This window comes from Oncorhynchus kisutch, linkage group LG26 (genome assembly GCF_002021735.2).
Source record: "Oncorhynchus kisutch isolate 150728-3 linkage group LG26, Okis_V2, whole genome shotgun sequence".
Classification (NCBI taxonomy): Eukaryota; Metazoa; Chordata; class Actinopteri; order Salmoniformes; family Salmonidae; genus Oncorhynchus; species Oncorhynchus kisutch.
The window spans coordinates 8,631,135-8,648,052 of record NC_034199.2 but is presented as its reverse complement, the minus strand read 5'-3'; the positions used below and the strand labels follow the sequence as shown (position 1 = coordinate 8,648,052).

The window sequence follows — 16,918 nt, the reverse complement described above, 5'->3', positions numbered from 1 at the left end:
TCCCCAGATGTACAGTGTTTCCTCTGACACATTGGTGCGGCTGGCTTCCGGTTTAAGTGGGCATTGTGTCAAGAAGCAGTGCGGCTCTCCCGAGTCCGGACGGGAGTTGCAGTGATGAGACAAGACTGTAACTACCAGTTGGATACCACGAAATTGGGGAGATAAAGGGGTAACAAAAAAAACATTATTGTGCGCATACTCAGTGCCCGCTGTGTTCTTATTGGTCAGTCACAGGGATCGGCTCATAAACACCAACTACACTACACGATAAAGGCTTAATTTCTGACACTGCCAGAACTTTGTCGAAGCCAACGACTGCACATAGTGGTACTTAATTGGCAGACCTCAACCGTGTCACGCTGAACGAGCCAAGGCACCTGACAATAATTTATGACCTAAGAAATTGCCCACAATGTGGATGGCAAAATCGTGGCATAAGATGGCTAAAATCGTACAGTCTGTGCGGGCCTTTAGGAGAGGGATAGGGAGGAGAAGGAGGAAGAGAGATCCCTCGGCAAATAGATCAGTGGTGCTGGCGCTCCGCCCTGGGGCTCCCATGGACAGAGGGGGCCCGCCGAAGCCGCCGGTGCCCAATCAAAACACACCCAGGCAAGGGGAGAGCAGAGGAATGTGGGGGTTTCATGGTGACCACACGGACAACAGCTGTGACAGCAAAACACCACACACACACACACGTACAAGAAACACATAAAATCACACAGATGTAAAGGAACAAGCGAGTGGAGGCAGAGAGCCCATGTCGACCATACCCTAGACACATGTGAGCACACTGAAACAAACACATATGAGCACCATTCAACATAAAACACGTACGCAATACAATCCACTCATGCAAGCATGTGCATGTCAGGATGAGTATGGACGATGAGGCTTCTGTCGCTGGTTGCTCTGCTGCCAGTGGTATTGTTCTAGTGCTTCAGAAGGAAATGGCTCCATTATTGACACAATGACAAATCCTGCCAGCTATTTCACCATTTCCCTTCCAACTGTTTATGTTGATTTACCTTGAATTGAATTCTCTGTCAGAGATGTTTCCCAGTTCTCTGTGCGATCCATTTAAGACACGTGCAACTGAGTAGGAACTACTCTTGGTGGTGGGCTTAACAGGGGAAACACTAACAAAAAAGGATATAGTTCTCCAGGCTGCCAGGAGTTAGGTCTTCGTTGTGGGGCTATCCGTGGGATTAGTACCTGGAAATGTTCGAACCCAGAGTGCCGTGAGCCTAGCCTATTGAGATTGTGTAACCGGAGGGGGGAAGGGGGGTATTTTATTTTCCACAAGAAGCCTAGGATTATGTCCTCACCCCAACTGCTCCTCCCACGGCTCCCTGTCCCGGTTTGAACCCTATCCCAGATTCCACCCTCGTTTACTGAGGTAACCAACCTGACTGGAGGTCAATTTTGATTGTTTACTATAAATGGTGGGGGATGGGAAATTAAGAGATAACAAGGCATGGGTTCCAATGTATATATTTTTCAGGTGCATTTAGCTGCACTTGATTGAGTTTGCCTGGCACAACGTAGCCAGTGGAATAGTCCCAAAAGTACAAACCTGCCCATATGGCACTCCAAGCAGGCAGGAAAGGCTCAATGAAAGGCTCACTGTATTTGAAAGAAAACTATGTGAACCCTGGTCTGGAGACAAACCGAACATTTGCACTTAGTATGCTTTAAAACAGACGTCAGTCCTCATGGTTAGTCTGAAGTTGTTGCCTGTTCCTAACTGCCATTCTGTGATGTCTAGTTTCTGCTGTTGCAGCGCTGGGGTGGGCTGCATCTGTGCTAGCCTATAGCTGGTCTAATGAACAAACTCTTCTTTTAAAACAACCACAAAGGAAGATTAACCACATCCTAATACTTAGTTGTAACAATAGCACACTGAATCTTGAGATTCCTTGAAAAATTATTTAATTGTAAACATCCCTTTTGGCATAGCAGTGCCTTGAGCATTCACCAAATTCATTACAAAGACAATATGCCTGCTTGGTTCATCCTCCAATGAGATTAGCTGAATGGAATATTATGGAAAACTGTAAGAGAGGGACTGATGAGGCAGTATAATCTCAACTCCACAGTCAGCTCCATTGTTCTCCAGAGGATTTGTTTAGTCTGGTCCCACTCTTATTATGCCTTCATTTCCATCTTTCCATTGAGGACATTTTTCCACAGTAGAGGATGAATGACAACCAAAATATTTTTGTGATGTTCAAACGATCTACTCAAGATACAAGGGAGCATTATTTCTATCCCTCGGTCAGTTTTGAAAATCGGTCGATACATTAAGTACTTGCCGGTTGAAAGAAACCAAGAAACTGAACGTGAGGCATCTGTAAAAGGGAGAGAAAAAAATTGTTCAAGGTTTGATATCTGAAGCCGCCTCCTTGATTAACTTCAATCATATTGAAGCAGCATTTTAAACCTCTTCCCTGAATTATATCAATTAACATCGGGGAGCCTTTTCTTGGGCCTTTGCCCCAGTGAATGGGGACTCTTCTGGGAGGGGTGGTGGAGGTTAAGCCCCTCTTTTGAAGATAACGCTTTGCTTTCCAGTCGCACTGCCCAGAGACTAGACAACCACAGTAATCCACCACTGCAGGCTTTTGATTGCTCCCAGAGCAAGTCATTATTCGATTAAAAAGAAAGAAAGAAAGAAAGAGAGAGAGAAAGATAGAAAGAGAGACAGATTGAGAGTTAGAGTGACAGACAGAGGAGATTTAGTTTTTGGGGATGTAGTGAAGGAGCAGAAACTAAATTCTAAATGCTCCAACTAAACTGGGGTGACCTAGTGAGATGGATTAACTGCGTCTTTCCGATGATGAGGTGACACTTTGAAAAGACGTCAAACTGATGTAAACTCTCCCTATGTGGGGTATTATGGGTAACTACTGTACATTTATACCACTCTATTGTAAGCTATTGTATAACAATATACTACTCTTGTGAAGCTGCTGTCACATGGCAACAAGGGTAGTCACATATCAGTGTGGGGTAAATGGGGCTTGAAATGTCACTGGACCCAACCATTTGATTCCTACATCTACTTATGTACCCAGCTCCATGTATCAGCTGTGTCTTTGCCAAACCCTTTCTGTAGGTAACAACTAGCCTCACCATCTCCTTACCCTTTTAACCCCTACAGCTACTGTTGTTTTTGCTCCTCTCCCATACCACCTATTTGACTAAAACATAGCAAAAACACTAAAAAGCTTTAGAAGCAAAACTTCCCATTCTCTTTAGTTTTTCTTGTGAGCAAATGCAATTTTAAAAAGCCATTTGTAAAACACATTCTACAGTACAAGTATCTTCTTAATGTCGTAAAGGGAGCTGTGTTGACATCCCAAAATTGTGCTTCTCAAAATAAAATGACTAGTCTTGTGATGCCAGTGATGGTCCACCAAGTTATTCTAACATGGAACGGAAAGTATCAAACTCCTCCAAAAAAGATTTTAACAAACTGGTACTCAATTAGCAGCATTCCCTTTGGCTTAATATTACAGTGAGATTAATTACAGGAGTGAGTGTTCTTTGCTATTCGTTGTTTACAATCCCTTGTTTCCTGTGAGATTAGTCCTTCTTAAAAGTCTCTGAATCATTTTCTCTCTCTGATATGTAATAATATTGAGGATAAATCTGCAGTTGGCAGTGCACTTCCCGCAAATTTGACATTAATTATTTACAACCATCTGCCACAGATCGAGAGTCAGAACAGGACTCAAGGTGCTTAATGAACCGTCATTCTCTTGGTTATCCCCCAAGCTGATATACTCTCCGAAAGACCTGGCAACCCAAGCTGACTCGTCTCAGTCTATCCAGTGTACTCTCTCCTCCAGAACTGGCAACATTGATTGATTTTGATTCATTTATTTTATTTGTGTCATACACCAATTGATGCACAGCCCATATGTGCGTATCAAATATGGCATTGGTGACAGAAGTGGGATCCTAGGCAAGAGAAGTGGCAATGTTCTTTTGGGGGAATAACAGTGAATTGTCGATCAGCATCGGCAACACTGTCAAAGTTACAACTTCAAAAGCATTGGATAAAACTCAGGCCTTGCTTGGATCACAAAATTTAAGGGGTCCTACGAGCATCCAAATCTAATAAAAACACGTTATGTTCTGTGCTTAACAACAGATAAAATATCAGCTCAGATCTACCCTCATTCACTTTGGACCACACATCTGAACCATCTCTGGATGGCTCCCTCACAATGTATCCACACCCAATAAAACCAGCACGCTCATACTTCACATACTATGGAAGTTCGTAGGCCTGCGAGGGCCTTTAACTAGGGCTGGCTTGGGCCTCTCTTCTCATCGCTTCGCCCTGTCTGTGTTTGTGTTCCAGGCAAGGGAGTTGCCCTTCATGCCGATTTATTGACGCAAGATCCCCCCGGCTTGGCCTGCCAGCAATTACTCACAGCGGGAGAGTGGAGAGGAGAGAGAGGGGAGGGGGCTGGCTCAAACATGTGCGTATGTGTGTGCATGCTGGCTCGACATGAGTTAGCTCGACCTGGCCAGGGATGCAACCCAGTTACAAAACGCCAAGCAAAACGTACATGTCACCCAGCCAGGCATCGCCACCCAAGTCTAACATGGACAAAGGCCTTCAAGTGGAGACTGTTGCACTTGAAGTATGTAGAGAGATGCAACCCAGGACTGTTCTAGAAATGTAAAAGGATTAACTCTAAAGAAGTGGACAAGGTTTACGCTATATTTCAAGTGGACCAGTGAAAATCTTAGCTCCTGGCTCCTAGGGGGAACAACCTGTTGACCAAGGAATGGCTTGTTCAAATAAAATACCATCCTGATAACATTATCAAAAGTTATGTGGCCCTTTATCCAATATAGAATAAGGTCAGCAAAGACCTGCATTATCGGCACTGTACTGCAGCGCCAGCTGTGCCATCAGAGACTCTGGGTTCGCGCCCAGGCTCTGTCGTAACCGGCCGCGACCGGGAGGTCCGTGTGGCGACGCACAATTGGCCTAGCATCGTCCGGGTTAGGGAGGCCTTGGCCGGTAGGGATGCCCTTGTCTCATCGCGCACCAGCGACTCCTGTGGCGGGCCGGGCGCAGTGCGCGCTAACCAAGGTTGCCAGGTGCACGGTGTTTCCTCCGACACATTGGTGCGGCTGGCTTCCGGGTAGGATGCGCGCTGTGTTAAGAAGCAGTGCGGCTTGGTTGGATTGTGTATCGGAGGACGCATGACTTTCAACCTTTGTCTCTCCCGAGCCCGTATGGGAGTTGTAGCGATGAGACAAGATAGTAGCTACTAAAAACAATTGGATACCATGAAATTGGGGAGAAAAAGGGGTAAAATTCAACAACAAAAAATCAACAAAAAATAAAAGACCTGCATTATCATGGATCATACAGAGGGTCTGTAGAGAATCCCTTTCCCAATATGTAGGACTGTGTTGTCAAAGCGATCTCATTGCTGTGTTAATCTGTATTGGTCAAAGGTCACATCCACAGCAGTTCAAAGCTGACCTGTGCTTGATGGGTTTCAATCACCTGTTTGCTGTTGACAAGGATTCATCACCGTCTCAGTTTGGTAATTGTTACATCTGGGATGACTTCACTAAATGTCACTGAAAAAGACAGCTAGTTAAAAAGCTTCTGGTTTATTGTCATTTTTTTTCCGTTCCATTCGCCCTGGGAGCGCATTCCTGCCGCATGCCAGTGTGATGACGCAACGGTGAAAAGAAGCAGAAAATAACACGCCTGCCTCAAGATCGACAACACTGAAATTCTAATCCGGCCTCATGAACTCTTTGAAGACTTTCAACAACTTCAGGGAAAAGCAACGGGTCTTCAGCCAAAGCACATGAGACAGAGAAGCAAAATAAATACGCCAGGGTAAACATGATCAGAACTCAAATGAAACGTACAATGTGGCCTCCTTCCACAATCAATTTAGATAACCAAACTTACAATGGCAAAGAAAAAAAGGTCGGGACCCACTCTACCAGAGAGAGAGAAAGTAATAGATAACTTCGGCATGAGACAGTAAGGCACTGCAGTGTCCAGGCTGACGCATAATCCCTTGGATCCAGAACCCGAGAGAGGTCGCACCAGCATTCCAGAATGCTCTGACCTGCACTGGGTCAATAGCGCAACCATAATCAATCAGTGCCTGGGACCTCAGCTTGTTAGACACGGTGAAGATGGCCAGAACATTTGGGGTGAGACACAATTGGCCTTTCATTGGGAGGCTAACATAGCAGGATGTTTGTTGGATAAAATATACCCTAAAATAAATCTCCCAGGCACACTGCAGCAGGGAAACCCTTTCCCGTGCCTCAGCAACCCTGATACCATCTGTCCATAGATTTCGTTACTGATCTCCCTCCGTCTGATGGTTTCACCACTATTATGGTTGTTGTGGTCAGATTCTCTAAATCCTGCCGTTGTATCTCTCTCTCTCTGGTTTGCCTACAGCTCTCCACGTCACTGAGGCACTGTTCCAGAAGGTCTTCCGGCACTATGGCCATCCGGAGGACATTCTCTTCGACCGTGCCCCTGATTCATGTCACGGGTATTGAGAGCCTTCATTGAGAAGCTGGGGCCATGGCCAGCCTCACATCCGGGTACCAACCTCAGTCCAACGGGTAGGTGGAGAGGACCAACTAGGAGCTGGGGAGGTTCTTTAGGAGCCACTGCCAGGATCGGCAGGGTGAGTGGGCCCGGTTCCTTCCCTGAGCAAAGTATGCCCAGAAACTCACCACTAACAACCAGATATTTTCATGTTTCCCTCAGGCCAGTGGTTCCTGGTCCCCTGGCTGATGCCATCACCCACGACACCCCTCTGCCTCCCCTGAACATCGATGGGACACCCGCCTATGCCGTCAGGTCCCTGCTGGACTCCCAACGTCATGGGGGTCAGCTTCAGTACCTGGTGGACTGGGAGGGGTACGGTCCAGAGGAGCGCTGTTGGGTCCCGGTGGCCAACATCCTGGACCCCAAAATTATCCGGGATATTCATCTCCGCAGTCCGAGGGCGAGGAGCGGACCAGTCTAGGATCCTGTCACACCTCTCCAGTGCTCGACATCGCCATTTTTTAACCACCGGGTCCTGACACCATTATTACGCACACCTGGACCTCATCATCACCTTGATTACTCTCCCTTCATTTAGCCCTCAGTAGCCTCAGTCACCAGGCAGTATTGGTCACATTCAGTACACTTCTCCTGTTTTGTTTACCTGCCTTCTCTCTTCATCACTAAATTCTTCTTCTGCACCTGCTTCCTTTTATTTATTCATTTTTTATTTAACCTTTATTTAACTAGGCAAGTCACTTAAGAACAAATTATTATTTTATTATTATTTACAATGACGGACTACACCGGCCCATCCCGGACGACGCTGGGCCAATTGCCGCCCTATGGGACTCTCAATCACGGCCGGTTGTGATACTGCCTGGATTCGACCCAGGGTGTCTGTAGTGACGCCTCAAGCACTGAGATGCAGTGCCTTAGACCGCTGCGCCACTTGGGAGCCAAAGCGTTCCTGACTGCAAGGGTATAAGTTACACACTACACATCACTACCGGGACAAGCTCATTTGCTTTAAACAATGCAAACATAACGTTTAACAGTACATTATGTATTAACATTTATTGTAAACAAAAATAGGTATGATGTGTAACTATTTGTCATTTTGAAGTGTTTTTCATGGTTGCAAAGGCAAGGGATGCAAATGCCACCGCAATTAAAGAATAACTCTGGTGCAAGTTTATTGCTGTATCTCGCTACAGCCTTGGTATATCAACCTCGGTATTGGGGCTATGTGCGGTGCTACATTGGTTCAATTAGCTGGGGAGCATTCTGGGCAGAGGTGCTAAGTACTGTGGCTGACAGTCTTGGTGGACTGTTCAAGCCCTAAGACCAGAGCACTACTCAGAGGGACAGACGTTTTAATCTGTAAAGGCGTCCGCATGCTTCCCAGACGAAACAGTTCGGAAGAGTTTGGTGACGTTTTTGTTCCTGTTGGACTTCGGTGAGTTTTTTTCCCCCCGCCTGTTCGGGCACACAACATTTTTTCTGGAGGCGAGCTGAAGTCAGTAGCCGAAGTCTACGTCACTTCGTTGGTGATTGGTCAACAGTAGGGATTCTTCAATAAAGTCTTTGTTGTCATTCAACGAGAGACGACTCGTTTTCATGCAAATTCTTTCATTGAGAAATACTGCACCAAACAGCTTAGGTAGATGTAAAATTGCGTGACTAAGATCTCCTCTGCAAAATTGTAAAATGCTTAGGGGAAAAGTAGGATAGACATTAACAGGCCAAATAACATAAAATTATCATGAAAGGTTGGCTGCAAAACACCCTGACACTGAAGACCCAACAGCAAAACACATACAAATATGAAGCCAACATGGACAGTTTACAAGTTAAAGGGTGTTATTCTGTGTTAAAGGATAACTTTTGGTTGACCATGAACTGTGGAAGTATGTCATAAAAAGTATGTCAAATGTGTAAGAAATGTGTGTCAACAGGGTTTCAAATTTTAAGACAGCTATGCACCTAAATGACTGAGATCCCTAATAACCTATAATCTCATACAAAAACACAACTAAGCTTGTTACCATGAGACCTTCAACCAGACACCACAATATCTGCACGATAGCTTTCTAACTTCTAGGAAACCTGTACAAATGTGAGAGATGTGTGATGTGTAATCTTTCATCTAACTAGGCAATACTACAAGCAAAAGGTCAGAAGGAAAAAAAACTGTAAAAAGGAAATGTCTGTGGTTAATCTAAAACATAATTTCCTATGTTGCAAAATGTCACAACATTTTTACAATTACTATAATGATTATTTTAGAAAATTTGAAATGTATTTATTTGATTCTTTATCTGTGTGTCCATAAGTATTGTTAAGGAAAAACATTAAAAAGCAAACTCATGTTGTTTGAAATCATTTAAAAATATATATATTTCTGCCCAGCAGTACTCTCATAAAACATTTACAACAAGACACATTCACATATGAACTTTGTCGCGACAACTCCACATGTCAAACAGAAACGTTGGCACTGCTCTGGAGTGTCATACAACAGACTTTTGTAAAGAGAAATCAAAATCTATTTCCATGTGAAAATGTTGCGGGATTTGCTCCATTGGTTTTGTTGGTAGGCCTACATTATGCTCAAATAGCCACAATAACCTATTGGCTACTGTTTAAAACTGTAAGGGTACAGTCTCTGTGTTCACTGTAAATGTGCATCGGAAGTTACACATAATTCACACAACGTTCCAGTTTCCAATCACAGGACCAAAATTTTGCTCAGTGCCCCAAAAAATTGGAGGGAACATTGGTCATAGGGAGCCAGGTGTGGCGGTGTTATTTCCTCATGTATAAAAAGTTATAGTTCTTCCTCTAGTTAACCATGACCAGGCATTAAAACGAATGAAGCCCGGCGCACAACCAGCACAATGTTGCCAGGAAGTTGCAGGATCTATGGCTACGTCTCAAATGGCACCCTATTTTCTCAAAATTTACAACGGGGAGGCTGTAATATGTTTTATAGTAAGGAAAATAGTACTGTGAAATATATTACAGCATCTCTGCTGTAAAGCAAAATTACAGTACTAAGCTGCCAACTCTGGTGCTAAAATAATGCTGTAAATTTACAGGGGAAAGTTTTACAGTGTGGGGCTTGGACAGAAAGCCTGACAACAAACCATCAGACTATCACAATAAATAAATGTGATATTTACGAAAATAAACACACACACACCTTCCATCCTTAATTGTGTGCAAACTGTGGGAATTTAAGAGAATGACACCCTAAAAAGCACAGAGAGGAGAGAAGAGAAGATTTCTCAATTTCAGAGGAGTCAGAGGGATTATTGCCTGTGTTCCCAGTGTAAGACGGCAGCGCCTCGATTAATAAATCATTAAGACATCTCAATTAGGGGGTCTACCGTGTCCCTCACTGTGGCATCGTAATCCTCCACTGCTGCTGCTGCTTCCGGCATGCTTGGGTTGTGTTCCCAGAATAAGCTTACCCAAGCAGTCTGGCACAGGGACAGATTTACCGGAGGGGAGGAGCAGGCACTAGGGGATTGTGTGTGTTTGCGTGTGTGTATAGTACCAGTCAAAAGTTTGGACACCTACTCATTCAAGGGTTTTTCTTTATTTTGACTATTTTCTACATTGTAGAATAATAGTGAAAACATTAAAACTATGAAATAGCACATGATATCATGTAGTAACCAAAAAAGTGTTAAACAAATCAAAATATACTTTATATGTTAGGTTCTTCAAAGTAGCCACCCTTTGCCTTGATGACAGCTTGGCACGCTCTTGGCATTCTCTCAACCAGCTTCACCTGGAATGCTTTTCCAACAGTCTATAAGGAGTTCCCACATTTGCTGAGCACTTGGGGGCTGCTTTTCCTTCACTCTGCGGTCCAACTCATCCAAAACCATCTCAATTGGGTGGAGGTTGGGTGATTGTGGAGGACAGGTCATCTGATGCAGCACTCCATCACTCTTGGTCAAATATCCCTTACACAGCCTGGAGGTGTGTTTGGTCATTGACCTGTTGAAAAACAAATGATAGACCCACCAAGCACAAACCAGATGGGATGGCATATCCCAGCTGAGCCCCAGACCGAGGGTGATTGACCGTCATCTTGAACTTCTTCTATTTTCTAATATTTGCGCCAACAGATGTTGCCTTCTCACCAAGCTGCTTGCCTATTGGCCTGTAGCCCATCCCAGCCTTGTGTAGGTCTACAATTTCATCCCTGATGTCCTTACACAGCTCTCTGGTCTTGGCCATTGTGGAGAGGTTGGAGTCTGTTTGATTGAGTGTGTGGACAGGTGTCTTTTATACAGGTAACGAGTTCAAACAGGTGCAGTTAATACAGGTAATGAGTGGAGAACAGGAGGGCTTCTTAAAGAAAAACTAACATGTCTGTGAGAGCCGGAATTCTTACTGGTTGGTAGGTGATCAAATACTTATGTCATGCAATAAAATGCAAATTAATTACTTAAAAATCATACAATGTGATTTTCTGGATTTTTGTTTTAGATTCCATCTCTCACAGTTGAAGTGTACCTATGATAAAAAATTACAGACCTCTACATGCTTTGTAAGTAGGGAAACCTGCAAAATCAGCAGTGTATCAAATACTTGTTCTACCCACTATGAATTCGGAGGGAAGAAATTATTCAATATTAGATCATTAGACCTCTTACTAAAGGCGTCAGTCAAAAGTTATACTTAAACTGGATTTAGCAAAAAATGACATGAAAAGCGCACATTTGTAAATCCCAAACTCTAAAAGTAATTGGAAAGGTAGATACAAATTATTTGTGACATTGTGCTTAAAATAAAGAATGTAAACAGGATGAAAACAAGATGCTGTGTTTTTATTTACAGTAGTGATGGACAGCTGGAGGCATTTTGAAAACAGATTTTCAAACACTTGTTTTTCACAAGTGTACTGTAGCAGGTGTAGCCCTATCAGAAGGATAATAGAGGTGTGGCCCGGTTACTGTAGGTGTGAACATCTCCCAACTTGCAATGTATTCGATGACATTGCGACCAAAGAGAACAGACGAAATGGACATAATTTTCTTCTAAGCCAGCTTCTTTCTCCGGTGCTACCCGTTCCAGGGTTAGGATTTTCAACAGGACTTGAAAATGAGCCGAAGCTGAGAGGATCACCAAAACTAAAGGTATTTTGGTTTCAGTGCATTTTCTTAAAAAAAATGTAATGTAAAAATGTATATAGCCTATCAATGTGTAGGCATACTGTGTAATAAAATCGACAGTTAAATAAAAGGTTAAATAAAATAAAAAATGGCTGTGTACTAAAAACGTGAGTGTGTTTTTGCAGAGCACACGTCTGTGGAGATCAGTAGACAAAGGGCTGGACAACAAGTCACACCAAAAAAGTGAATGGTTGCCAAGAAAGCGGTTAGTTTTGCTAGATTCTTATAATGTGTACGGAGTCACTTTTAATTCTTAATTGATCTAATGTTTCTATTATAGGCCACTGTAATTGATGGGGGCTCAGGGCGGTACCATTCTGCTCATCTGATGTAGGTGCACATGGTTCAGATTCAAACTTTGAAGACCGAGATTGAGTCATTGAACGACAATAGAACTTGACCAACTGCTCACCAGGCACAGCAAGGGCCGTCCCGACCGTTATGCTGTTCTGCTATTCCAAGGATGTGTGTAAACAAAAAGATACTACGGGTGGACACAGAATAACAACTGGGAAGGATCCCCAGGCAAATGTTGTTTACCATTGAACCTACGGGTGTTCATCATTAATACTGTGTCTCAAAAGTGTCTGTCCATGACTGACTCAACCCGAAAAAGCATGAAAGACAGAGTTAATGAGTACTTGAGGTCACCGAGAAAGTCTGGACATGACCTGCTCTCCCTTATGTAAGGAATTAGGCTCTTTACCACGTTTACAACAGTATGTACTGTAGACTATGTTTATTTGTCAGACTGTACAGTAGCCTAATAAACAAATGCAGGCGGCTTCTATTAAAAATGCTTTAAATGCTTTGTTATCCAAATGTTTAAAGTGAGTGTGGGCGACCTCATGCAACCTCAAAATGCCAGATGAAGCATTTACTGTACAGCACTGTATTTCTTCAGCATCTTTATGCTTTCATTAATAATATTATGATTTTTTTTTTTTAATCAAAATTACGAATTACTATGGGAATAAATATTACTGAATGACAGAAATATTGGAAAAAAGTAGGCTAATGAATGTAAACTAATTGTTGCTTACTGGAAAATACTATTTCAAACACACACAGTCACAACTACAGATTGCCCCTTTAAGTCTATCAAAAGTGTGCGAGTTTGAGCATGTGTCCATTAGGCCTATGGATAATTATTTTCATCAGCATGATTTGGATTGAGCAATAAAAGCCCCACTTTTATTTCATAGGCTGGGATCCGCACTATGCAGCTGTTGCAAGAGTGCATATTTCACTGGCTGTCCACTGGTTTTGAAAACAAAGATTGATAGGCAGCTTAAGTTTCTTGAACTCAACCATTATTGTGTTCAAATACACATTGTGAACAACCATCCACAACAACCACAATCCGTAAGGCGCAAATACTGTAGCTAAAAATGAGAGCAGCAGTGTAATTCACAATCACATCAATGTGCTATGTAGTGATCAATAATAAGTGATATCCGTATCGCCGTAGACTCCACCACTGCTGTCATCCTTACCTCCAAGTGTTTATTCAAGTTGGATAATCTTTGGATGCCGACAGCAGTCGCACCACTGGAAGACATACAGTGGGGCAAAAAAGTATTTAGTTAGCCACCAATTGTGGAAGTTCTCCCACTTAAAAATATGAGAGAGGCCTGTAATTTTCATCATAGGTACACTTCAACTATGACAGACAAAATGAGGGAAAAAAATCCAGAAAATCATAGGATTTTTAATGAATTTATTTGAAATTATGGTGGAAAATAAGTATTTGGTCACCTACAAACAAGCACGATTTCTGGCTCTCACAGACCTGTAACTTCTTCTTTAAAAGGCTCCTCTGTCCTCCACTCGTTACCTGTATTAATGGCACCTATTTGAACTTGTTATCAGTATAAAAGACACCTGTCCACAACCTCAAACAGACACACTCCAAACTCCACTATGGCCAAGACCAAAGAGCTGTCAAAGGACACCAGAAACAAAATTGTAGACCTGCACCAGGCTGGGAAGACTGAATCTGCAATAGGTAAGCAGCTTGGTTTGAAGAAATCAACTGTGGGAGCAATTATTAGGAAATGGAAGACATACAAGACCACTGATAATCTCCCTCGATCTGGGGCTCCATGCAAGATCTCACCCCGTGGGGTCAAAATGATCACAAGAACGGTGAGCAAAAATTCCAGAACACGGGGGGACCTAGTGAATGACTTGCAGAGAGCTGGGACCAAAGTAACAAAGCCTACCATCAGTAACACACTACGCCGCCAGGGACTCAAATCCTGCAGTGCCAGACGTGTCCCCCTGCTTAAGCCAGTACATGTCCAGGCCCGTTTGAAGTTTGCTAGAGAGCATTTGGATGATCCAGAAGAAGATTGGGATAATGTCATATGGTCAGATGAAACCAAAATAAAAACTCAACTCGTCGTGTTGAGGACAAAGAATGCTGAGTTGCATCCAAAGAACACCATACCTACTGTGAAGCATGGGGGTGGAAACATCATGCTTTGGGGCTGTTTTTCTGCAAAGGGACCAGGACGACTGATCCGTGGCCAAAATACCAGCAACAGTGTGTGAAAACCTTAACTTACTTACAGAAAACTTTTGACCTCTGTCATTGCCAACAAAGGGTATACAACAAAGTATTGAGATAAACTTTTGTTATTGACCAAATACTTATTTTCCACCATAATTTGCAAATAAATTCAATAAAAAATCCTACAATGAGATTTTCTAAGATTTTTTTTATCATTTTGTCTGTCATAGTTGAAGTGTACCTATGATGGAAAATTACAGGCCTCTCTCATCTTTTTAAGTGGGAGAACTTACACAATTGGTGGCTGACTAAATACTTTTTTGCCCCACTGTAGCTTGGACTGTAGCCTACAAAAGCCTGTTCCTGCTCTTTTCCCGCGATCCATCAAACACATTTGGTTTATCATCATAGTGGTCTCTCGCTTAGGTGGAACAAACTTAAACTTGCACCTTTTTCAATCCTGATTTGAATGTCATTGAGAAAAGTGTCAAGTTTCTCCCAAACCTCCTTTCCGAATGTCAAAGTAATCCTCAAAGTAATCCTCTAGTTTTTCAAAAGTATCTGATGACAAGATTTTTGTAATCCATTACTCCCCAATCCTGCTCGCGCATAAGAGGGAGGCTTGTGCTACAGCTGCTGCCACATACACAGATCAAATAAACGCTGGAACGCCGACTAAGCTGTTGACATGCCCTAACAATTCTAGATTGCACGGAAAACCAGGTATTTTTAAAATCGCATATGCAAACTTCGGTTATGAGCTTACGCTCATTAGTAGTCATACTTCCTTCTGCCATAAACAGTTTAATGTTGCATTATTCATGTGCATGTAAACGTACTCATCGTTTCCCCCATATGCATTTAGCAGTGGCAATGTATAATGTAGATGTATGGATGTAGGCCCCAGGAATGTAAGCCCCAGCAATTTCCCTTATGCAAAACCATCTAAGACTCAGATCATACAAAATAATGTTCTAAACGGTTTTAAATCGGAATTTGATCTATGGCCTTAATAATATTGGGTCAAATGACATTCATTAGGCCTGTGATTCATTATTCATTGCAGCTAAATAATTGAATGTATTCAATTTATAGTTAAGTTCCAAAGCGACATAAAAAAAAGCACTTTGAAGCTCATTTCTGAAGCTTCTATCGCGCAATAGGTCTACACACCATAGAAATACAATTGCTTTTACACAGCATACTACGATTCCCAGAGTGCATTTCAATTCCCAGGGTGCTAGGGCTGCTCGCTGGCTACTGTTAGCAGGCCCAGACAAATTCTTACCTTGTCGACTGTAGGAATTCATCGTAGGGTACCACTCCTGGGAAGCGAAACTGATGAAGAGGATGAGGACAATGGCCTCAGTACTCCTCTTGGGGTTGTAAGATGAACACCATCCGCCGTCCGGCTGGATGGACACTGCGAGGAAGACTATGATGAAAGGGGGGGGGGGGGGGGGGGGGGGTCTCAAGGGCTCATTCTAGACAAAGCAGCTTTCAGGGTATTGCCGTTGGCTTGCTTCTTCACTCCCGTGAATTCAACCTGTCAAGGGCACATGAACACACAAGTTTGAGTGAGGTTGGTCATATGTGGACCAAGTATGCTCCCATTAAATAAATACTATATAGGCATATTACGTCACATATAATGCACCTGTACAAGCCATTGTACAGTGCCTTCGGAAAGTATTCAGAACCCTTGACTTTTTCCGCATTTTGTTACGTTACAGCCTTATTCTGAAATAGATTAATGTTTAATGAACGTTTAATGAAACTATGTCAATCATTATTTGAATATGTTGGTAACCGGTTGTATAAAAGTGATAATGCCCTCGAAGCCGGTGTTTGGAGGATATATTTGCACGGTTTGCCATCCCTCGACCTCGTCTCGGGCCTAACAACAGCCGTGCCAATAAATCCACATTTTATAAAAAATAAAAAATACAGTTAACAGTGCATTTCAGAGCAAAAACCAAGCCATGTGGTCAAAATATTTGTACGTAGAGCTCCGAGAAAGGATTGTGTCGAGGCAAAGATCTGGGGAAGAAGGGTACCAAAACATTTCTGCAGCATTGAAGGTCCCCAAGAACACAGTGGCCTCCATCATTCTTAAATGGAAGAAGTTTGGAACCACCAACACTCTTCCTAGAGCTGGCCACCTGGCCAAACTGAGTAATCGGGGGAGAAGGGCCTGGTCAAGGAGGTGACCAAGAACCCGATTGTCACTCTGACAGAGCTCCAGAGTTCCTCTGTGGAGATGGGAGAACCTTCCAAATGGACAACCATCTCTGCAGAACTCCACCAATCAGGCCTTTATGGTAGAGTGGCCATACGGAAGCCACTCCTCAGTAAAAAGCACATGACAGCCCATATGGAGTTTGCCAAAAGTCACCTAAAGACTCTCAAATAATGAGAAACAAGATTCTCTGGTCTGATGAAACCAAGATTGAACTCTTTGGCCTGAACACCAAGAGTCACGTCTGGAAGAAACCTGCACCATCCCTACGGGGAAGCATGGTGGTGGCAGTATCATGCTGTGGGGATGTTTTTCAGCAGCAGGAACTGGGAGACTAGTCAGGATCGAGTGAAAGATGAACGGAGCAAAGTACAGAGAGATCTTGATGAAAACCTGCTCCAGAGTGCTCA

At 43.1% G+C, this 16,918-nt stretch overlaps 1 protein-coding gene across 2 annotated transcripts in view; it reads right to left on the bottom strand.

Moving 5' to 3' along the window:
- Nucleotides 1-15,726, bottom strand: part of hdac4 (histone deacetylase 4) — a 216,077-nt gene extending 200,351 nt beyond the window's left edge. For both annotated transcript variants that reach the window (XM_031805646.1, XM_031805647.1), the window contains exon 1: nt 15,558-15,726. In XM_031805646.1, the coding sequence (XP_031661506.1) occupies nt 15,558-15,579 (22 nt within the window). In that variant the 5' untranslated portion in view covers nt 15,580-15,726. The remainder of the gene's footprint in view (nt 1-15,557) is intronic.
- Between the last annotated feature and the right edge of the window lie 1,192 nt (nt 15,727-16,918).